This window comes from Temnothorax nylanderi, unplaced genomic scaffold, assembly GCF_030848795.1.
Source record: "Temnothorax nylanderi isolate EJ_2023f unplaced genomic scaffold, tnyl_v1.0 TNYL_tig0780_pilon, whole genome shotgun sequence".
NCBI classification, from domain to species: domain Eukaryota; kingdom Metazoa; phylum Arthropoda; class Insecta; order Hymenoptera; family Formicidae; genus Temnothorax; species Temnothorax nylanderi.
The window spans coordinates 43,042-68,729 of NW_027249842.1; the positions used below are offsets into that span (position 1 = coordinate 43,042).

At 34.9% G+C, this 25,688-nt stretch overlaps 1 protein-coding gene and 1 non-coding gene across 2 annotated transcripts; one reads left to right on the top strand and one right to left on the bottom strand.

Moving 5' to 3' along the window:
* Positions 1–371: 371 nt before the first annotated feature.
* On the bottom strand, positions 372–10,639 carry LOC139785321 (calcium uptake protein 3, mitochondrial). The gene is made up of 11 exons (XM_071724490.1): positions 10,502–10,639; positions 9,992–10,102; positions 7,010–7,057; positions 5,930–6,012; positions 5,145–5,207; positions 4,485–4,583; positions 3,608–3,736; positions 2,948–3,171; positions 2,518–2,675; positions 2,197–2,354; positions 372–1,924 (listed from the first exon to the last, which is right to left on the bottom strand). The coding sequence occupies exons 1-11, from the start codon at positions 10,548–10,550 to the stop codon at positions 1,856–1,858; spliced, it is 1,191 nt and encodes a 396-aa protein (XP_071580591.1). The 5' UTR covers positions 10,551–10,639; the 3' UTR covers positions 372–1,855.
* A 9,848-nt stretch (positions 10,640–20,487) lies between these two features.
* On the top strand, positions 20,488–20,560 carry Trnar-ccu (transfer RNA arginine (anticodon CCU)). The gene has a single exon. It is a non-coding gene; the product is annotated as a tRNA-Arg (tRNA).
* The last annotated feature ends 5,128 nt before the right edge of the window (positions 20,561–25,688 follow it).

A 25,688-nucleotide genomic window follows, 5' to 3' on the forward strand; every position in this document is an offset into this window, starting at 1 on the left:
CCCTCTACGTGAAAACAGCGATAAGCGGAAGGACGAGGTACCTATCGAAGTACCGATTTAAAGCTGGGGAAAATCCATTCAAGCATATACCATATATGTATAAAATACACGCAATTAGAGGGAGCTCGATTGTAAAACTGTGTACAAAGGATTGCGTTGCAACTATTCTATGGTTTCCAAACCTTTAAAAAGATTTTCCGTAAGAACAAATGGTATTTAATAATATAATTTTTTTTTCTGACGTGATAAATAGCTAATATGTGTATAAAAGAAATAAATAACGTTTTGATGTTATTTGTTGCGGCATTTTTACCTGCATTTGTGAAACTTCGAATATCTAAAAAATTATTATTGAAATCCCTAATAATTAATACTGTTTGATAGTAAAGATTTATTAAGTTAAATTTTACAGATAGGAACATTTAGCTGACAGCCGACAAAGAATCTTATGCAATTGCATATGGTATTCTCGTGATAATTTAAGACCGCTGGAAAGCTGAATTCTTAGACAGTAATTACACAATTTTGAAACTACCCGGCTTTGTATGGAATCTCTGTGCGTAACGAAGTATTCTGATATCGCGTTCCGAGTCTGCGCCTTGGCACGCCTTTTTTCGTCGGGTTGGTTCACGAGAGCATACCGCTACCGGTACAATCGGTGCGATGACTGATAACGAACAATTACGGCACGCAGTCGGCATCACAAACATAGAATTGAGCCGCCGCGTGTAGGATGAGCCGTATTTTGTAACTTGAGGACATGAAGTGACTTAATTTTATCTCAGATATAATCATATCTGTATCCGAATACCTCATTTTGCTTGTAACATCTCGTTGAAATGTAGAATTTAATAAAGATTTTTATCCGAGATAAAAAACAATATAATCATTAACAACTATTTTTGTAAAACATAATAAAATTTTTATAAAACATTTAAATAATTATACAAGTTTAGCTAGTGTTTTTTTTTATAGCAATAGCTTGTTCATTATCTTCATCTTTAATATAAAATTTATAACATACAATTTATACTATATAAATATTTAAATGTTTCAATATACTTAAATATGATATCCAGGTAGGATGTTTTATAAATCGCGAACTTAATCTAAATTTAAAATATTAGAAGCTAAGTTGAGAAATATCGTTGTTTCAATATCTGAAAGGATATTGGGGATAAAAAGTAGAAAGGGGATATATATATATATATATATATATATATAACAGAAATTACAAAGTTTATTATTAAAAATTAAAATTTTAACGCATTAAAATATACATCAGATAAAAGAAATTGGCTTTAGATTTGCCAGAAAGTACACATTATGAAAAATTGTGCAATTTCTGGACATTCTACGTACGTCAAAAACTTCGCTAAAATTTTTTTGTAGAGACAGCTACAATCATAGAAAAATACGATTAATCATGAAATCATATAATAAACTAAGATATTATTACAAGAATAAATTACTTAATAAAAACAGTTGAAAAGACATAGAATTTCTACTTCATAGTTTCTGTTACTTTTATTAATTGGAATGCAAATGTGTTTTCGTTTGTCTATTACCAATAATATGACTATTTTATATACATATATCATGATTATTTAAAATTTAAACAACATATGGTCTTGGCTGTATTTACATAAATTTGACTGTATATTGCATAAAACATTATATTGCACGTTTTAATATTTTCAAATAAATAAATATTAGTAAAAAGGCAAGGAATTATGAAATAATTCGATGACGATCAATGTTATTGGAAAATATTCAGTATTTATGAGATTTTTGTAAATTAGCAAGTGCCCTTGTGCCTTCACGTTTCTATTCACATTCCATCGCGATTTTTCCTTCAGGGTGCTTTCATTTCTTGTTTCACGCAGAATTTGAATGCCTCCCATCCCTCATTGCGTTGTTGAGACTACAAAAGATCGAGTTATTTCATTAATCAACAGTGATTACAATATTTTCATTGCATTTTGTAAATTTCCCTATAATATTATATGTATAGTATATTGTTCTGTAGAGCCTGAGAAATGGCAACCATTCGTACACGTCTTTTCTCAGTTTTGTAGTAAGTGTAGTCGACTTTATAATATTTCATACGAGACATTATGCATCTTCTAAGATAATTCTTCAAAAGTGGAATATTACATATTTTCAAAGTGTTTGTAGAAATCCACGATGTCTTACCTTAAAGCCTCTATGCAATCTATCTTTCATAATTGCTATAAACTCCTTGTAGGAGAGTTGGCCGTCCCCATCTACATCGAATAGCGCGAAGACTGTATCGATTATGTGAGTCGAAAGCATCGTCCCCGTGCATATCTTTACAGCGCGTTGAAATTCGTCTAGAAAAAAAAGACAATATTAAAAAAATGTAACAAAAGAGTACTTACGTTTCAAGCAGTTCACATTTAAGGGAAATAAATTTAGTTAATTTAATGCAATAAATATTTTTAACATATAAAAACTAAAAAGTCGATTCTGATTAATATCTTAATTAATATTTACCTTTGGATATAGGATGATCGGCTAATGTGTACATTCGCATCGCTATCGAAAAATCGTCCAGATTGTTCAGAAATTGATAGAAGCGTCGGAATTCCTCGAACGTGATACCAATATGTAATTCCGCTCGATCCAACATTCTGTCCAAGTACTTGTCATATCTGTGAATTTAATTGTCAAAATTATTGTGTGCAGTTTTTAAATCAATTAAAAAATACAGGGATGGGTCGAAAAATATTCACATGGTAAAAATTTCGATGCTGCTTAGTTCAATTCACAATATATATAAGAATATATATATAAAATACTATAAAATAAACATATCTCGCTTACATTTAAAATATTTAAAATGTTAACAGTTTATCGCGCAATCGCGTCTTACAAATATTAAAATATCATATAGTTTTGTAACTTTTATAATTATTCAACTTACTCGTCAGTTTCGAGATACGTGTATCGCAACAAAATTTTGGCGAAATCCAATTCGTTGATCGTATTATGTCCCTTGCTGAATTCGTGGAATTCCAGCTCTAATACTTCATGTTGTAAGTTCTCCATGAAGTGTTTGAAATCATCATATTTTAATTCGGTAGTACCATCTTTGCCGAAAAAGTGTATCATCAAAGAAGTATCCACAGCGTGACGTCGTTGCAAACCCTATGTAAACACAAAGTAAATATTAACTCATGCTAAAAACTCCTTAAATATGATTTATCTGATACATTTATTATAAAAATCAAATTAAAGATTACAATTTTCTAATTTATAATTTTATTCGAATCCAAATTATTTTTATATAATAATTTTGATTATTATATTTATTGTCTTTTTATTGATTACAATATAAATTATCATAAAAGTAAGTTACAGTGAGAAGTAAAATAGCGATTGTATTTTCTTGACGTTATTGGGTTCGATCTTTTTACAGTAAAAATTTAATCGACGTCTTCGTCAGAGGACTATTTAAACCATTTTGGCCATTTTTGTCTGGCTAGAAGGCTAGATTATCTATTAAGATTCTGTTACCGATTGTCATTTATTGTAAATTCTTATACTTCGTCGTTTTTAAAGATATAATAATATCATGGTATACCTGATCGTCATTGATGAATTGGCCTTGAATTTCTTCTGGCGTTTTCTGGCGTTCCTGCAATTGTTCCAATTCCTCTTTGGTTTCGCATCCATGGCGGCCTCTCCACGCATGACTGAATATCTTCTCCATCTGTATCGAGGACGGAAGGTGTGAGAGAGAACAATTGCTATCGCGACAAATCGACGCGATGTTAACACACTTTTTACTAACGAATACATGTGCCAAGATTACATGATATAAAGGAAAAGTGACAGGCGGTGCTTCGGCATCCAATGTTAGTACATCTGAAATAAGTGGCAAATAATGTTAGAGCAATGATTATATTGATACGTTAGGACACAGAGATGTTTTCGATAGAGTTGATAAGCTGCATATCAATGTATTGAATATGTAGTAAAATTTGAGACAGATTAGTGATGACGTTTGCATATATGTACATTTAGCTGTTTAGATCTGCACGTATACCCATGGAGAAAGATTAGTATATATCCATCTAAATATATTGCTTACACCTTCAAATAGATAAAAGATTGTATATGACAAAATATATATATTTTTTATTATATTATATATTGCAATTAGCTTTCAAATAGCCTAAAAACAACTTCGATAGATTTAATGTCATTGGTAAGCATAAAATATATTGTTATTTTTCTTTACTGCAATTATATTTTTATTATATTTTTATACAATCTTTTATATTGCCACTTTATGTTAAATAATACAGACATGTGAAGATAAAAGATATAGACAATATATTATGTTATATTAGAAAGACATAAAATATTAAACAAGAAAAAATTGTAATACAAAAAGAATAAATCTAAAGAATATTAAACAGTGTAATTTACAGCGTTTTACATATTTGCAAACTTACGTAAGAATTTGAGGTGATTTCGTTTGATTTATTCGGACGAACTTCGCGAAGTTTTGCCTTCCCTAGATACTCTTCGCTCGGAGCAATTATGGCACGTAACTAATTTGTTGAAATAAATGAAAAAGCATTAGCTTTGGACAGAGAATAACGCATTATGAAATAAATGAAATAAAAAATTTTTTAATCAAAATTATTGCAAAAGATATTTGCAACAAAAATTATAAATTATAAATGATTAACAAATACTAAATCAATCTTTTAAATACATATAATAGATACTAATAATGAATAATTAGAATATATAAAACATTTTATCTTTCTCTGAAATATAATAGATTCCAAAATTTTATTAAAAAACCCTGAAAAATGAGTCGTTTATGAGTCTTTATAATTAGCGATATAGCTATTCTGAAAAAATCAATTAACATTCGTATTTAAATGTAATTTAAAAATGCATAATATACTTTTAATAACATTAAAGGACTTTTGCAAAATAAATAGCTCAAGACGAAATGGAATGGCAAACAACCGCTAGATGATTTCATAGCTGAAAGAGATATAACGGCATCTTCATATTGATTTTCTAAACACTAGTCGATGTTTAACTTCTGACATCGTCCTGATTGAGGAAAAGTTTTCTAAAACTTTTCTGAAACTCACTGCACGTTTTGTTGGCTCGTCGAGATCCCGTTCCTTCAGGCTGCCACCAAGTAAACGACGAATCTATGAGAGCAACAAAAACTCTATTGATGCCAATCGATAATTAGTAGAAAAGTTTCTTAACGATAGAAGTTTCTCCTTGATACGTCCATCCCCTAAGTCCCAGCTAGCGTGTGCAAATCAGAATTCAGTAAAGGTTCATTAATCTTCCACTTATATTTGTATATATCTTATATTTAAAAAAATTTCTTTGGATATTTGAGGATAGAAACGCCTCTCTTCTACTGCTTCTATTTTGATTCTTAAATACGCTTGCGTATTTCTATTGGATTTGATATGACAAAAAATATTACATAATATACATAATATATTAATATATAACATATTTGCAGATTGCAGATTTGCTAGTTTATCACGGCTTTCTAGCTCGAGCTTTACACAAAAGAAGATAGCAAGTAAAAATATAAATTAAATGAATAATACTAATAAAAAATATATACATTTAAATCAAAATGCAATGTAATGTGCAACCTTATTGCTTGAATAATTATATACCGTATTTTTACTCGCTGAAAGAAAATCTTACAATGATTTAATAATTTGAGAAGGAAATTCTTGTTCTTCTGCTGCTATAAGACTGAATTAAGCAAACTTAAATTTTATTTCGTAAAGTAAAATAAAAAAACTTAGTATAAATACAAGTTTTTACTAATTATAGCTCTAATGATGTTCCTGCATCTGCAATTACCAAAAACGTGCGTGTATATGCGAGACAGCTATCTTACCACAAGAAACTCAGTTTTGTCGACTCTCTCGTTTCCGTCGATATCAAACATATTGAAGGCGATTTGGAAACCAGTTTTCGGCTCTGTAACGAGATCAATTATCGCTGTAAATTTACCGCATAAATTGAGATGCTCAACATTAACGAAGCATATTTATCTTTAACAGACGGTATCTAAGCAAACTTTAAATCTTTTATTTGTTCACGAAATGCGAATGTATGTATGTATGTATGCAACATATAGAGGGGTAAAAGCCTTAGTGGTGTAAGTCAAATTTTTTAAAATATTGACTCGTGTGCATAGATGCAATTTATATATTGTTATAAACTGCATCTATGTACACGAGTCAATATTTTAAAAAATTTGACTTACACTTATATACTAAGACTTTTATCCCTCCATATAGAGAATTCCGGATAAAAATGTATTTTATCTGGAATACAATATACTTTTATCTACAAATTCTTTGAACAATTTATGATAAATTTTTAAATTTTTAAAAAGTTATTAACGCATGAAAAGTTTAAGTTAATTGAACGAAATTTAGGGATAATTAAATTTCTATAGGCTGCACGAATTCATTTTAATCCTAAAGTTTTTACTTTAAGATTAATTACGTAAATATAAAACTGAATATCGCAAAGCTTTAAAAATATGTAGCTAAAGTTTCGCTGAAAGCACAAAATCCACTCTAAATTAATCAAAGAATTCGCGGATGAAAGACAGAACGCGAAAGAACGTAGGACAATCTATTTTTCGCGAATTTTAACTAAAGTTTTTACGTAGAATGCACTGACATTTAATACGTGTATGTGTTCCCCGCATACTATTCAAATTGTCACACAATAATTTGTGCGAGGCACGTCAAACAAATTGAATGCTTTGTGCAGATTACAGCTTCCCAAGCAAACAAAAAAGATGAACGCAGTATCTCATCGACCAATTTTTCTTCCACAACGTATGGTTTGTACATCCAACATCGCGATCGATCGTTGCGTTTCATTTAAGCGTTTTGTGCATTTAAATCGCAATTTGCCTTGTGAATATATGTCCAAAGCTATGGCGGCGCGGAAAACTTACTCGTCAGGATGGACAGAAGAAACAGGTACTCCGTGTAAGAAATAATTCCTGAAAGTAGAAACGAGAGCAATTTATAATCACGAAAGTGATGTAGTTTAACAAGTTCTTGAGAAACGTTTACTTAAAATAATTGTACATTATGTGTACAGTTTGTACATATTAATCGAGATATTAATAAATTAAAAATGACAAGAAGAATAATCACCTTCATCTTCACTTTTTAAAAAAATTATATTAATTAAAATTTTCATTGTCGCATCAAGAGATTTCATACATTTCGCGCATGCATCAATCTTAAATGCAAAAATGTGATATGTGTTTCTTGTCGAATAGTATATATTTGTATCGAATTAATAAAAAAATTCAAATTCGATACTTAATTTCACAATTGGATGTTTTCCCCTGTAAGATCGGGACGTTATAAAAATTTATCCCGAGAGGCAAATCGTTATACTCCATATGATTTCTATCTCGTAAATTTCGTCGAATTTCGTCGAATTCTTTCCTAATTTTTCCCGCTAATCCGCATTTAAAGGTAACGAGAGGTCTGCAGTATTAAACGCGTTTATGACATCTGGAAGTAGAATATGTCAAACACGCGTTAGACACGCCTCACGAGATTTCAGGTATTCTTTAAGACAACCATCGCCCTCGGGGAGGATCAATAACTTAGAATTTAATAGCAAAAGCGATACCCGCGCGGACGCACCTAAATTCTGATTTTAAATGTACTCCCTTGCGGCGCGGTTTAGCTCGTATATGTATATAACATGTAACACATAACGAGAGGGCTACTTTACAGATCGTAGCCACCCCATAAAATCCCTTCATGGCTCCGAAAGCGTAGAAAATTAATGGCCGAAAAGAAAATAAAGAAGGCAAAGTCAATCCACTGTCTGTCAATGATGTTCCATGCATGTAAATCTGTTGTTTCATTGCGCTAGTTCATTAAATGTTTCGGTTGTCAGAAATATTTTTGGAATTACTATTAACACAAACCTGACTGGCATAAATTATATTATACCTATCGCTGGTTGTTTTCATATCATGCCTAAAAATATCTCACATCATATAATGCTAAATAAGTATAATATCGCACAATTATAAAATTAAATATCTAATTTGAATTTGTCATCAGCTCGATATAAGTATATATTTATTTTAAAAAGCCGATGAATTAATATTACATAATTTTTACATCCAAGATTGACGTGTACGTTAAATGTATAAAATTACTTGATGCCTGCAATAATAGGGATAAAATGCACATAAAAAAAATGTGTGTGTGTGTAATATATGTTATACAAGATATCTATAAAACTAAAGTTTCCAATAATTATTCTCTAGATACAAATATACTTGAAATGTTTAAGAAGTGATTTATAATATTCGTAACTTACGGAGAGTGAGATATCTCGATATTTAGCTCGAAGTTATCAGAGAACTAACTAACGCAATAATGCGAAAAGTGACACGTGTCGTTGACACAATAAGGAAGTGCAGTGACTAGATGTTACGATTACGATCGCCCGGGAATCAGGGTATTCAGATATATTGTTATACGCGATGACGCCATCCCGGTCGTTACCAGCGGTTTCTCGTCGATAGCGTCCAATCTCCTTAAGTCGTTCTTAATTGTAACGGTCCCGCGCGGCTCCACCGAGTGTCCTTAAAAGCGGGCCGGTTTATCAGCGCCGGTATAATTCCGCCTCGCACGCACGCGAAAAGGGGGAGAAAAAGAGGAGAAAGCAGCCGTGGCACGCGGTGGCGATACAGGGACGAGGAACTCGTTATTATTGAAGAGAAGTGTGAAACTGACTGGCCCCCTCCTCTCCCATCGCGGCTCTCCTTACGTCTGCCGATTATTTGCATTTCCATTAGCGCGACGAACGTGCGATGCACGCGCAAGGAGCAAGGCGAAAACACTGCTGCCGCGCCGAGAGAAGTGCAGCCGCGCCATTAAACTAATGATACAGCCCTGTCTGTCGCGACGAGCGTTGTGCACGTGGGTGGCGGAAACCTGTGTCGAGTAAGCCCTGTAAATACCGTAAGTACAGGTTGCGGCCGTACACGTCGATCGCGATCGATAGTGTCCTGCTTATCAGGCGCGTCTCGCCTTTTTTCTCGTCGAATCGCATATTTCGGTAGAAAGCTCCGAGGTGCGAACCGCAGCTCTTGAAGCTCGTAAATTTATCGAGACCTTATCAATCGTGGATTTTCTTACAGTAACTCGAATCGTAGAGTTTTATTTATTGGTGTTATAAACTTTATGCACGAATATAAAATATCATTCTTGCACGATATTGTTTAACACAATTGCCCTCCCTATGTATTTTTTATCAGGTGTTATAATCGTCATCTGATGTAGATGATTATTTTTATTTATTCATTGTAGCGGTCAGCTGTCCGCCACGAACGCGCGACGGTACGCACGCAACACGGGTGGTATGACGGAAGGCGCGCGGCGCGGGCGGCAGCACGGTATCGATCGGCGAGAAGGTTCGGCGCGCGCCCGCTACGCGGCGCATCGCCAGCAAATTCTCTCGTAAGGAAGATTCGACATCGACCCCTATATCAAGGGCAGGAACATTTTTTGTAAGTACTGAATGACCTTACGTACTCACATATTTTGTCGTGAGAGGCCTCGTATTGGGGCAAATTGGGGCATTCAGTACATACAAAAAATGTTCCTGCCCTTGATATATAGGGGTCGATGTCGAATCTTCCTTACGAGAGAATTTGCTGGCGATGCGCCGCGTAGCGGGCGCGCGCCGAACCTTCTCGCCGATCGATACCGCTGCCGCCCGCGCCGCGCGCTTCCCGTCCCGTCATACCATCGCGCGTTCGTGGCGGACAACTGACCGCCACATTTATATACATTTATATAAGTAAATTATTATTATTTAGACCATTAAGGAATAAAAGTATTTGCTCTTATAGATCCTACATTATAATTTATCTCATATTATTATAATTAATTACCTTTGTCTCGCAAATTTCGGAACATATGTGTGCTTCCATGGCGTAGCGTAGAAGTCGAATTTCTCATCACTTCGAGCTCCTGATCGGTCAGCACGCGCCTCTTTAATCTCGCTGAAAATATTATTAGAATCACGTACTTATGCCACATCAAGAGAAGTTTATTATGAAACGTACAGTGAGATTGCAATGTATAATTCACAGGTATAAATCTTTGGTATAATGGCTGTGCTCTAGAAAACATATATCAAATAAAAATTTTCTCTTTCCGAAAATTTCCAAAAAGAATTTTATTGATAACGGAAAGATATTATTTAAATAAAAGATGTATTTGTCATACAAGTTAAACAAGTTATAACAAAACCATACATTTCTTCATTTTTTAATTTTATATTATTGAAGTTGGAAAAAATGACGTAATTCTTCATTATTTTAATCTACCACTTGAATAACTTTCGTTGCAAAGATTAGAACGGATATTTATTACAGTAAATAAACGTGTGTTACACATACGTCGAGGTTCGGCATCAATGACGCTGTCAAGAAAGTCCTGCGGAGTCATATACAGTTGACCATCGTATGCCACTGACGCAAATTTTATGAATCTCCTTTCCCTCGTAGTCAATTTTATCGCTTTATGCAGATCATCTTCTCTCTGCAAAAATAAATTGTCGCAATTAGTAAAATCATATTCAATTATATTTTCAATTATATTCAATTATATTTCACTTTCCTTCTCGATTTTTATACGTCAAATAAAAAAATTGCTCGAAATATCTACTTCAATATAATTAGGTATAATCGTCGCGACGTCGCGTCGATACGTTTTTGAATTTTTGATCGTGCTTGCTAATGTTCTTTTACCTATACTTTCTAACTCTAACACTTATTGTCGCGATTACATCTCGTCGAGAAGTAACGTAAATACGCACGGTCCGCACGGTATACGTTCCATAGCCTGCTCGCTCGTGTTGAAGAGCGACTGATACAGTGCTGACCTTCCGTAAAAACAGATACAAAAAACACATACCAAAGCCGTACGCAAGCAGGATTGTTATGGTCTCGGAATATCCAACGTTTTGTGAAATAAAATCACGTCGAGTATTCTGTTTTTCGCCCTTTGACAAATGGGCTATTATTTTGCACTTTTTAAATAAATTGATTATAGTGTCGTTTAAGATATCGATCAATTCTATTTAATTAAAAAAATGTTTCGTAATGGACATATTGTTACTTGATGTTTAATTAATGACAAAATTTGTTTTAATTAATTGATATGTGTGTAATGTATATTATTAATAGCGAATTTTAACGATTACACACAAATTATATAATTTTTTTAAATTTTAATTTAAATTATTATTCTATTGATTATTCTATTTAGAAAGATTATTAAATATATTATTTGAAGATAAACTCTTCATCTTAGTTTTGCTCCAAAAATAATCTTAATGATTTAAAAATTTATTATATTTTAACCTGGTTTTTCACGTAAGTTATTGTTCTTTTTCAAATCTCAAAAAAAAATGTTATAAAAAACCTATTAACATACATACATATTTAAACTTTTCTAAAAAGTCGATTATTGAATAGCGAAAAATGAAACTCAGGCTGTTTTAACTTCATCTTCATCAGTTCCTTATTTAAATTGCGATTAAATATGACATGACGAAATTGACATGATCAAACTGATACTCTCAAGATCTATTTCTTAATCATATCTCAAAATTAGCTTCAGCTGATTTCTTCAGCAGAAACGCGATCATAAATACGAGCAAGCGACACGTCGATTCTCATCGATTCGAACATAGACAACTCGGGCTATTCGCCGACAAGCAGACAGGCGAGGTGATGAAATATGACATGCTAATTCGTACTTCGAATTCCGCTGCCTGAATTTCTACGAAGGAACAACGCGTATTGTCAATTCGTGTCAGCAAGTTATTTACAAGTTAGTGACAGATACATTTTGCGGCGCGTTCGAAAATACGATAATAAAGAAATAAAAGAGATGATCGTCGAATTGTGCGTCAAAGTTTTTATACGAATTTTGTACGGATAAAGATGTCATATTTATGTTTAATTTTAGTAACTATGTGAATCAGGGCAAGAAATGGGCAAAAATTAATCTTCATAATCTAATAACATTCACTTAATTAATCAGTTGAAGAGAATATGGCGTGGATTATTAATCAAAGTCAAAATAAAGTAATATTTTTAGTATATATTTTTTAAATTTAATCTTTCACTGCTAAACGTTCTACAAAATCGGATGTAAATCAATAAGTAACAAGTACGAATGAACAACTTGCTTCTATGATGAGTACAAATGCCGTTGCGTTTGCTTGGTTTAGATCCGGTTTTATAATTAAACTGCTTCCTTTTTATTTTAATAAAAAAATCGTTATTACTTATTAGTAACTTTTGCATTTTTACATGCATGTAAAATGACAAGATAATTAAAATGTGCAATTTGTTGATTTATATCAATAAATTGATATAAACCGCACATGTTAATACTTATTGTTGGCAAAGAAATAATACTTTGAATTGCATTAAGATTAAATCGAGTTGTTTAAGATTAAAGAAAAGACGTACGGTGCTAAATCAACAGAAAGTTAGCTATAATAATAGCATGTAATTTCGCGGATGGAAGTACCGTGAAATGCGAGTGAAAAGTATATATACGAAAGATACAAGCCTCGACTGCTCGTTTCTCGGACGATGCAATTCGAGTCGCCATCCCGGTGTGTGGCGACGGTGTGTCGCTGGTGCGCATCCACTGTTTGTAATTTAAAGAGAGATTAAATTACGAGTGATCTCCACGGGTGCCGTTAACGCTCCGCGCTTTGCTGTAATGAACGATTAAGAATACCTCTAGGGGTGGAAAGCGAAAGAGAGACACCGCCTCGGTGAAGCTTCTTGAATTTCCGCCGCCTTTTTTTGTTGAATCTTCATCTTGGGCTCTTGGGACTTTATCACTAGGGGGACCTCTCTTCCCGCAAGTCCTACTTACTCCAGGCAAATTTACGAGATTTTGGGACTGATATTAATGAGCTTCCTTAAAGTGTTCAAAAAGTGAAGTGTTTTTAATTTTGGCAAAGTTATTCTCTGTTATAAAAATAAAATTACTCATATTACGTTGTCGGAACTGAAGATTACAAAGCATATATTCGTTAGAAACTTAGAATATTGAGATAATTTAATTAATGATTTAATCGAATCTATCTAAACAATTTAAATCTAAATATTCTTTCAGGTAAAATTATTTCTTTTCTCTCAAATAACTTATGTACGAATATTATACATATATCACAAGGATACAAAATTTAATGTTGCAAGTCACTCTCTAATAAATTACACAGGCCGACAAAATTTTGCGAAACTCCAAAACCTGAGACCAGACTAACCTTTCCCAAAGGTTTTCGGTCCGCTGAATCCGAATCCGCCAGCGGAATTGCTCCATCACATCAGGTTTTCGAGATATCCTAATCTGAAAGTGCAAAAAACACAGTTTTTCGCTATATTCGGGGTTATATTAAACCGCGAATTAATTTTTCTCCACAAAACTCGTTACGGCATCTGAAAGTACTACTCTTCGCCTTCAAAATGCTTTTTGAATTTTTCAGATATCTTATTTCTTCTCGGAGATATCGTCCGTTGAAATTTTTTAGTTTGGCGTTTTTGTTACAACCTCCCTAACTTTGAAAAAAGTCTAAGATTTTCGAATTCGCCTTTTTTTTGTCAATTAGGCAGACTACAGTTATGTATTCTTATGTTTTTGGAGTAGCTGAATTTGAAATTGCAGTCTGCTTACCCCATCGAGTCCCCCCCCCCCATAGCTATGACTCGATGGGGTAAGCAGACTGCAATTTTAAATTCAACTACTCCAAAAACATAAGAATACATAACTGTGGTCTGCCTAATTGACCAAAAAAAAAGGCAAATTCGAAAATCTTAGACTTTTTTCAAAGTTAGGGAGGTTGTAACGAAAACGCCAAACTAAAAAATTTCAACGGACGATATCTCCGAGAAGAAATAAGATATCTGAAAAATTCAAAAAGCATTTTGAAGGCGAAGAGTAGTACTTTCAGATGCCGTAACGAGTTTTGTGGATAAAAATTAATTCGCGGTTTAATATAACCCGGAATATAGCGAAAAACTGTGTTTTTTGCACTTTCAGATTAGGATATCTCGAAAACCTGATGTGATGGAGCAATTCCGCTGGCGGATTCGGATTCAGCGGGCCGAAAACCTTTGGGAAAGTATAGTCTAGTCTCAGGTTTTTAAAAATGTCGGCCTGTGTTATTGTTGGAAAAAGTTATATTTAAGAACGAATGCGTGAAACTAAGGTTCAAGTTAGGCACAAGTAAGACACAAGTTTTTTGAGAACGCGATCTATCTAAAATAAATTTCGGATTATTCATACGAGACAATTATTTAAAGTGCACCGCGTAAATTCGCCTTTAGTTAAGTATATACGATCGTTATGTACGCCCAACATATTGCCACGTAAGCTGTACTTAAGTGCCAAACGATACGCTCTCGCATAACGACATGAATCTGCGACCTCATCCGGCCAGATTGAATCGTTCAGCCCAGGAAGCATCAAATCACCGGGAACGCATCGGCCGTCGTGGCTCCGAGAAGCCATCGGAGCCACCTCGATCCTTCCTTCCTTGCCTACTTAAATTATCGTTCGCTACCTCGCACGCACGAGATTGCCGCTTTTATTTATTCGTGAGTAATGACGCATTGTTGGTTGGTTGCAGCAGCATATATGAGAGCTTCCGTATAAGATGATCTCTTAAATGATGATTACGTTCTTATCCTTCGTACTTCTACAACCGCCCGTTGGTGCAAACGCCAATTCAAGATCGACCGTAGCTTCTCGATATCGCGAAATAAAAGGAATTGACGGATGATATATTTCTAACGAAGAGATACATTCAATGTTAATTGAAACGTTCCAGTACCTCTTGCGGAAATTATTAGATTTATTTCTGTTAATAAAAGAATAAGGAACAACGTGGTCCTTAATTTTAAGTGATAAAATTTGAAGTTTTGCTAATATTGACTTAACAATAGTAGAACTAAAAATTTTAATTTAAAAAATTTAAAGATTTAATTAATTATTAGGAAGCTAAAGAGGATGGCCAAATATCGTGTCGAACTATATTTTTTAACATTTTTTGCAATATAACGTTTGCAACTTTTATATTTGTTTCTTATATATTTGCTCTCTTGGACTTCTACAAATATCTTACGCGGTTTCAGATTTCTTTCTCTTTAAACGGTTTTTACAAGCAGTTGTAAATATCTTGTGGCCATCGCAAAATCGCGATCCTCGGCAAGCTATATTTGTCATTCGATGTACATTTCCATAAGCGCCATCGTAACCAGATATTCTTTCGCGCGGATCAGGTGTCCTCTCGCGAGGTTGCCTATACAAATAAATCACACCTCATTGTAATAAAAAAGGCATCCACCTATAATAGCCTGCATTTGTAATAGCGCCATTCTTACGCTAACCGCGCGGCGGTCTGTCTCACAAGAGTCTAAAAATCGCTCGGCGATTTACATGTGAATTATATCCCACCTTGTAAAATTAAAAATACAAATGACTTGATAAACTACTTCAGAATGACTCGTAATAGAGGAACAACGATGCTGAAGACTGAAGTATTGTTAACCATGTGAGAAATAATATTTTTAGTACTGTTATAATTAATCAAATACAGAGCAAAGTTAATATAAAAAAAATAGAATATGCCAAATAATTTTTCAAAAATCTTAGTTTTCTCTTAAATAAGAACGCGTTTGTTTCTTGTTAAAATATTATATCGTAGATGGTCCTTACCTATCATCACATACAAATGAGATTCTTCTGCCTTTCAGCTTTTTCAAAAATTTTAACATATTTATAGTCTTAATTTATCAATATCGCGATATTAATCTTCATCAAAGTCTGTTATCCGTTCATTTCACGAAACGATCTTACGAAGTTACTTTTGTATCCAAAAAATCTCTTAATCTTTTCAAATCTTTTATCCTAGAGCCTCGCAAAATCTATTGAAAAATATCGATAGAGTAGAAACTATTGGTTTATGCGACGAAGATGTTTCCGCGAGGACAAATTTATGTTTCGACACGATCGTAAATTGATTCTTTCTTTCTTTCTTTCTTTCATACTACAATGTAATACACAAGACTGACGATTTACGAGAAATTAAGCATCGTTAAGGTTAATCACGTCGTTAGAAGATTCGAGAAAGATTGTTTGACCGCCTACTCGCTTCTACAAATTTGTACAAGAGCGTAACAAAATAAATTCTATTTCTTAAAAGGTACAAGAACATTTACATGTCTGTTACATCTTGAGAAGAAGAGTGTTACAAGAGAATTTTCAGGGAGACCTCAATAAAGAAAAGAATCCTCAATTATAGACTTTCACTTAATTTGTTGTTTCGATTCACCGAATTAGATACAAAATACTCCGCTATACCATAAAAAAATTTTATACGTTTTATACATTAATTGTAATTTTACAAGACTGCAATTTTTTTACCTTTTTTTATACTGTGACGCTCTTCTTTTCTAAAGAACATATGTGTATTATTACTGAATATTGTTACTGCAACTTAACAATTCTCTATAATTTTTTACATTTATCTATATTTTTTAATAAAAATATTTGTTTATATTACATGAAAGTTATATTATATATAATATATATTGCCATTCGATTTCCACAATTAGATTCTTTCTCTCTTTAAATTATATTAAATAGAGCGCGGAGATGATAACATATTTTGCAATCTCTCATTAAACCTTCTCTCGCTCTTTGCTCGTATACCCAAACACAACTAATTTCTCGAAAATTACACCTTAACCAGTTAACCGGTATCACGTCGACTCGATGCGTTCGAGACTATCGTGGTTCAAAACCTCACAAACGTATTTTTCCCTGACGACGCCGCTCGTCCTTCTGGCGCGGAAATAAGACGCAACGACGAGGACGAGGTGCAAAAGGAAAAACGTGGTCGCTTTAGTTAATTTAAGTTATATCGCGCCCGATTAATATTCCGGACGTACGGCGTCCTTACGTTCGCTCTCGCCATAATGCGAAGCTCGCCAACAACGTATACCGACACGTCCTCGCGTGTCTACCCGGGCAGGGACCACGCAGGGTGTTAGGCTGGTATGTCCGCGGTGTCGAGGGTAATGACAGGCGTGGTGAACATTATGCTAAGTGCGAGAGACCAGGCCACTCTTCTTTTCGTCCTCCCGGACCTCTCTTCTAAGTCTTCCTTTTGCGCCGATGTCCAGCGGGCGTTCACGGTGATTAAGGCGCCCCGTTGAATCTCTCTCTCTCTCTTCTCTCTCCCAAGTTCTCACCTCCTAGATATATCCCGTTTACATCCCGTCCCCCCCTCCACGCTCTTCACCGCAGCTGTTTATAGTTTTCAATAAAGAAGCACGCGACGCGGCCGCGTATAGAAGAAACAATTTCCTCGAAGTTGTTTCGCCTCGTTTCTCGGCTTAAATCGATAGCGAAGGGGCAAACGGCGATAGGCATCGCCGTCCCAGACTCGCACCGAGAAACGGGCGCCGGCTGTCGATTTTTGTGGATGGGTGTTAAACGGAGGCGTCAGCATGCGAGAGGAGAAAATGCGGTAGACCTTGAAGCACTACGCTTTTTCTCTGGTTCTACACGGCGGTCAGGCGATACGCGAGATAAAGCGAGGTGATTTTATAATAGAGCAGCATCCAGATCGAAATGATCTAGACTATCAAAACCATGAGATGATAATGAAAAGATTTCTGAAAATATTGTAGGTTTATAAAGTAGAGAATTTTGACCCCAAGCGAACTTATTTATCCATTGTAACATTAATTTGTTATCCGTATAATACGTAATGTGCAATAAACTGAAAGTATTTTATAAAAATCAGCGCGTAAACATGAAACAATAATGACTGATAATATTTAATAGTATCACAATCCAATAAAAAATGACTGTTTTAATAAAAGCAAGTTACCTAAGAAAATTAAGAAAATAATAATTATGAGCTATTTGTTTCCACATGAAATACTTTTCTGCATTGGAAATAAATATTGATTATATAAATACAAAAAAATATGATATTTTTCTTCCTTTATTGCCTCTTTTTAAAATTAAAAAGTCTACAAATTAGGTAGGGTTATGTGGGGTAATGTGCAACACTTTCACTCGTTGCTCGGAAAACATATCTAAAAATCAAATTCTTAAATATATCATGGCTGTATAATGTAGAGGAAGGAAAATACTAAAATTCTGCGTGATTAGATTTTCAAAATTTTAAATTTTTCCTAAAAATTTTTCGAGTTTTCAAAAACGTCTGTTTTAGCATTTTTAAATTTTCTTGGGGTGATGTGCAACACAGGTAAAATTAAGGTAAAAAATGCATGAATATCGACATCAATCGACTTAAATGTTAAATTTGGGCTTCTTAAATACAAATTAATCGAAATCTGGTGAACAAAAAATTTCACTGTGTCAACCTAAAAAAAAATCATTTTTTATTTGATTTCTTATTTATTTATCGCTTAAAAATTAATATAATGAAAGGAAAAACGCAAAAAACTTTATTTTTTATTATCTGAATCGCAGTTGTCACAAGTAAAATAGTTGCGACCTTGCATGTCGACACATTTCACATCATGTTGCACATCACCCCAAACACGCTATTTTGCGCGGACTGGCGTGACACCAACACAATGTAAGAAAATCACAAAATCGCTTTGGATTATCAAAAGTACTTGAAAAACTAACAATATAAAAATATTTACCTATAAGATGACTAAAACCAATTCACGAAATCACTATGAATGTGAAAAGCAAAAATTACATTCAGCTCGAGAAATTTAACTCGCTTTTCGTACAGCAAACCAGGGTGCGTGCTATCTCGCGAGTTATTTATCTAAAACAAGGTACTGTCAACACAAACAGATGGCAGTATGCGGTTCTGTCAAATGTCGACATGCAGACCAGGAATCGGAAACGTTGCACATCACCCCACACAACCCTATGACATGATAAGATTTGTGCATACACATTACACATTGTCTCTCTACATCATGTGTGTATTATAAAATAATATAAATTACTTCTGTATCTTACACAGATTGATTGCAACAATAAGTGTTCAATATCAGGGTTTAAATTATTTCTGTAATAAACCATTTCCACCATTTCTTACGCTCGCCACCCAATCGCTATTATCGATATGTAATCTCTCAGGCGACGATACAAATTCGTGAAGTCCAATTTAAATAACGAGGCGCTTGAAATGTTAATATTCGGGCGTTGGCGATAATTCGGGTTAGCAAATCGGCGATCGTGCGCGAAGTATGTGCATGTGCACTCACACTTTGTACGTGTAAACGCATTCTCACGCGGTATAGGTATGCGTAAAATTAAGATTATCACGGGAACGTATCTCGGCGCGTTTGCATCACCCATCAGGAAGAATATCGCGGACTTAAAATTATTATAATCTTCAAACATGAAATATTATTTTTCCGTACTTTTAAAAGTATTGAAGTAATTGTTATTTAATTTTTAATTGGTATTCTCCAACAACGTATTCTTGCGTATATATAAGTATATATCAGTGTTAATTTGACACTTCTGTGTGTGTGAATGTTAAAACGCGAATATTATTTACCACATTTACCTGGCCACCAAATACATATTACACACGCACACGTCCGGCCATCGGTGTGTAATGCAATACGGACGATGATTACGGATCATCTTATTTATGGCAAGCCAGGATGGCGCCAAGATTATCGAAGGAAATTGAAATCAGATAGCACTTTTGCTCTCGGAACGGCAGTTTTGTCCGCGCATATTTGCATACAGATATTTATACATGTAGCTCCGAATTCTTAATCACGACATTTCAGGACAAGAAATTTCAATTTCTCGCGAACGCTGAATCTGGTCTTATTGAAAAGAGAATATCGGAGCAACTAAGATGATCGTTGGTATATAATTAAGGATAATCTGATTTTATGCAATTTTAGATATTTTCACAAAGTGACAAGAAATTCTTTAAGAATTTAAAGCTTTGTGTGCACGATTCTCACATGTTTTAGTATAATTTCTCAAGAAATATTTATACCTATTTTAATATTTACTCATTACTCGACACAGAATAAGAGTTCTCTATGATCTATCTCCTGATTTTCTTCAATATGTTAACTCAATGGTTAATGTTTTAGTAGAAAGAATATCTCTAAGTGAATATTAAAGCGGGCATAATCCGGGTAATTATTAGTATAGGGAATAATGTGACAACGCAAGATTGCTCGATGATAAAATTAAATAAATTTAAGATTGATAATTTATTATATTTGGAAATAGCGTCTTGTGTATTTTACACTTATTATTCAAATCGACGTCTAAACGTCATCATCGTGAACTGCATACTAGAGGCGTTTAACTCACAAGCGCCCCTGTGGCCTAATGGATAAGGCATCGGTCTCCTAAACCGGGGATTGTGGGTTCGAGTCCCACCAGGGGTATAAGATTAAATTTTTTATTCTCAATCGTTTTTACAAATCACAAATATTCCATTGCTAACGGTGAAACGGTGCTTGTTATCGTGATAATGCTTGGCGTAGATGTGTTAAATTGTTGCAATATAATATAAGCATTTAGTTTTTTGCAAAGAAAAGGCATAATTGCACAAACTATATATTTATAGAAAACATGTATAACCAAGCATATATATATATATAATTGATAAAAAATTAATTTTCTCATAAAAATACACATATGTGCAACGATGAACCTACATTAATTCTTCGTGCCAAAGTCCGGCAGCAATTAGCATCAACTTGTGATTTCGCAAAAAGAACAGAGTACGTAGCTCGAATGAAAATATCTCAAGGATAGCTCGAGAGAATAAAGATTATTCCGAAGATTGGAAGAATTTTTAATGTAGAGCGCGCAGAGACTCGTGCTATGGTGTTGGTCAAAATCTGATAAAAGGCGCTCGCTCGCCTTTTGACGGACGTGAATCGATTTCCGCGTATCTTTCGTAATATCGGTCGCGAGAATTCGGGGAAGGAGCCGATCTAACGGGCGGACAAGGTTGCAATATATTGCTTCGTGCTGGCCGTAATACTCAAATCAGATTGATAGCCGCGTAAATGTAGGCTGGGTGGTCCGAATGATTCTAATGCGAGGAAGGATCTGCTCGGGTTAATCGGTCACGAAAACATTTCAAGGGGTTGCCCGTAGACTTGACTTTGGCCCCGCGATAAAATCGATCCTCCCAATTCAAAGAAGAGAGTAGTGGTTATTATCGGTCCTGGCCGTCTCTATGTCCGAAGAGGCCTTGTAGTGGTCTACTTTATTGGATATTCGAACGAAGATCGTCAGGTTTTCCACAATATGAGTACCATAGATTAAACGCCGTAGATGCTTAACTCTAAATTTCTATAATACTCGACCCGCTCATTTTTCCTATTCAAATATAGAATTAAGAAGTAAAGATCAGGCATTTTTTTTTATATGGCACTTAGCCACTTTTTATATTGCAGTGATATAATCAACGAATAAATATATAAATTTGTTTGTGGAAGAATTAAAAAATTTCGTATAATATATTAATACTTCTCTATATACAATTTAGTGAGTTGTCTTTTTAATACTACTCTTGTTTCGCGTACATCGAAACTTGTTTGCAAAATATTTGGCAAAGTCTGCATGTTATCCTGCGTTCATCGCAACCATTTTCGCTATTTCCGGAATCGTGTTACAGCGTTATCCGTGTCGATAGCTTAATCGTTCGTCTCTCTCGCCTCGAGATCCCGACACGGAGGAACGCCGCCGAGAGGATAAACGGTGCGGTCGGATCTCGTGCGAACGCGATAACGATTGCCAGGTTCGTGCGATGCCGCAAGAAGAAGGTGGGTCACGTGATTTGTGGTCGCGCGCGCGAAAGAGAATCTCTTGTCGTATAGGGGAAGCAGGATGCTCTGGAATGCTCGGCCGTTGCATACCGCGTGCTGCGCTAGTGTATGTGCATTCGGTGCAGTCAGATCCGTATCTTTGTACACGCTATGTGCGATTCTGGTTATGCGAGGTGGCTCAGATCGATACATTACGGCGGTCGATTTCTTGGGAGAAATAAACCTGTTTCCCGTCACGGGGAGAGACATGTTCTCCAATAATCCGGGGAAAGTTCTGTCTTTCTACCTTGATAAAAGCAACATGTCAATTCAACGTGTCAGTCGAATACATTGACGTTACCAAAATGCAGAGTGATTTACAATTATATAAAACCGAGTATAAAATATATATACAATTATATGAATAATATATTAAGGGGAGATTTTTTTAATTTGAATCTGAAACAAAATTCTCTAAGAGATTATATTTGTTTTTTATGTTTTTAGTAATTAGGTATTTTGTTAATATATTAAAATTGAGATTTTTTTTAAGCTTTCTCTTTCAGAAAAAAAATTCTTAAAATTAAACGATGAATTAAGTCTTGTTATTTCCATTATATCATTGAAACTTAATGTATAAAAAATCTTAATTTATAAATATGATAAAAAGATAAATTATATAAGCAGTAAAATAAAAAGAGATTAAAGTAACTTATTCTAGTAATTTATTTTATTGCAAATTATTTTAAGCTAATCACGTCAGTAAGGATAAAAAAATATATGTAATATACGAAATTGCGCGCAATTTTTTTTAAAATAAATTATAAGTTGAACCAGAAGAGTTCGAAAAATATAAAAATCTTGTACCATATGTGCTAAAGCAAATTTATTTTTATTGTCTTAAGCGCATAGCTCGAGGCTCGAGGCCTCGATTGTCAGATGAAAAATCGGAAGACCCGAAATACAGGGAGGTGTTTCGTTATCTCGTATTGCGATTGCAGAAAAATGTTACCATCATCCGGGAGCGTTGTCATGTTGCGTGTTACGTGCGAACTACCCTAAAATTATCGCACAGCGCTCTGTCATTATAACTGATTCGGCGCTTTTCTCATATCCATGTTTCGCCTACGTCGCGGCTTTCAACCTTTGAACCAATCTTAACCGCCCATGCCCGAAACGACTGGCAGTGTGTTCACAAATTATCGGGTCTGTTACGAAATATGAATACAATAAGACTTAAAAATTTATTCTCTTCCCATATCATTAACTCTCTGCTTTTGAAGATAAAAAGAATTTGTTCTAACGTATACATATATATAATTGATTTTTTGAAGATAATAATTGAGAATTGATTACGCCATAGGAAAAGTAAGGCCTTAATTTTTAAACTGCATTTAAATAACTAAAGAAAGTTCTGTGAAAGGGAACGGGATGAAGTTAAAACCTCATTTTATATTAAATTCTACACTGTTAAATATATTAAAGGATGAAATTTAAACCATCAATACCTTGAGTTAAATAACATTTTGTTATTTTTAATTACCATGTGTGTCGAAATTTATTATTTTAACACAAAACAGTATTATTTTAACTCCTTCGATTTAGTTAAATTAACGGACATATTGAATAGGAGCAATGGCGCGACCCACAGGAATAATATAAAAAATGACTTTCAAATTGAGTATAGACTGACACTATGAATTTAACAGTGTAGCGATAGAAAAAAAAGACTAAATAACATATTCGTTACTGACGTGAGCAAACTCGTTGACGGGAAATTTGCATAATGCAAGTATTGACGCCGGAATTTACAAAATCGATGGTTACCCCCCCAATCGGTAACCCTCACCATCACGTCGTGATGGACGAGGCTCGTCGAAGTCGAGACGATTCCCAAATAGTTATTTATTACTCCCTATGCAGCGCACTTAGTTAACCGTCGTATACATATGTAAACGCGAAAACGGGAAGGGAGTAAACGAGGGGGTAGGAGGAGGAGGCGCGATTCCCGCCGGCCCGGCGGCGGTTCTTAAATCATAATCCCCTCAAAATATTCAATTACACCGGCATTGTTTCGTCGTTGATGCATAGCGCGGTAACACGCGACGTGCACCGGCGCGGCGCGGCCCCACCTTCGCACATGCGTCCACTTACGGCGCGATACAAGCCGCGCGTGATAGACGTCGGTGCCCCGCGCGTATGTGCGTGATGCGCGTGTGAGAAACCCCACGGGATACCCACGGGATACACCGTAACACACCACCCACACTCTCTGCCATCGGTCCATTAGCCCGGAATAATGGGCACCCAACGCGCCACGTCCCACGCGCTAGCGCTAATTTCACGGTGGTTTAGGAAGCGTTAATTAATTTAGACGAATCGCCGCGCTCGTTCATTAGCATTAACTCATCGCCGTGATGACGGCCGACGAGACATGGGTCGTGCCGAAACGTGCGATTCAAACGTGCCTTCCTTCGACGACGAGACTTGGGCGTCGATGCGGTAGGTATCGATTGTATCGCGAGGAGATAGTTCGCTGCATAAGAAGACAATAGCATTTCTCATTTGTGCGTTTTACACGTTTATTGGGGAGATCATTACGAAGGGACGGATATTGATTGATGAAAAGTTTAAGAGAAATGAGCAAGAGTGCAAAATGCTCGATTCTTTAAAAAAAGAAATCTAAATACAGAATAATCCTTTAAACTTTTATGAATTTTTTTTATTCATTAAATTCTTATGCTAGACGTCTATCTCTTTAAAAATTTTATAAAATCTGAAGCATTATATCAAGATCAAGTGTAAAAATTAAATGAAAATGCTAATTTTTTTCTAATTTGTCAAAATAGGTGTCTAATACTTTGAGAAAAACATACACAAGCGGCAGTTATCAGTGGGACGATTCAATATCCGAAAATTTTACACTCGAAGTTCGTGATCACTCGCGAGTTTATATGTGATTATCTCCAACATAAGATTTTCGTAATGGCAGGCGTCCAAAATTTCGGTCGGCACTATTATTACTATAGGGCAGACAAGCGTTTTAGTGCAGTTCGTTACAGTTCAAATATTCCTATGTTGTATCTTGATACTGCAAATGTTGAAAGAGCTACGTCTGAAATGTCTGTAACATAACAAAGTACGAAGTTGTCTGTCGAATCGAATAATCAAAAAATAGCGCAAAGATAAATAAAAGTCAGGATGTTAGATCAAATATAATCCGATAATAATGGATTTATTAATACTCTGGTGCAAGAATTTAATTAAAGAAATGTTCTATATAAATATAATAAAGAAATTATCAATTTTTGTATTAATATTCCAAAAAGATTGTTACATGCTTTTTTACCGTTTTAATTTATTCAGCGTCTTTCGCCGAGAAAAAATTTACCGCGTCTACAATGCTCGAGGTAGCAGATTATATTCTTTTGCAGACGTGTCGAGATGCGTCTCAATTGAAAATGTCTTTGATTACGTTCTGCCGCAGGTAGCCTGACACGCGATGCGCGCAAATTGATTATAAACATGAAAAACGATCGAACATAGAATCCATTCACGCCCACGTCGACGTCTAACCCACGCGACTGATACTATCACGCTAATCAGACCACATTCACGTGTCCTACCGCGTCGGAATTCTTATCCCATACCTTATCGCCAGATTATCATTTGGTACCGCATTGTGTGCACGTTCGAGGACAGTAGTGAAATGTTTAGCCGGACTGTCCGCGACACGGACTTGTAAAAGTGTAAA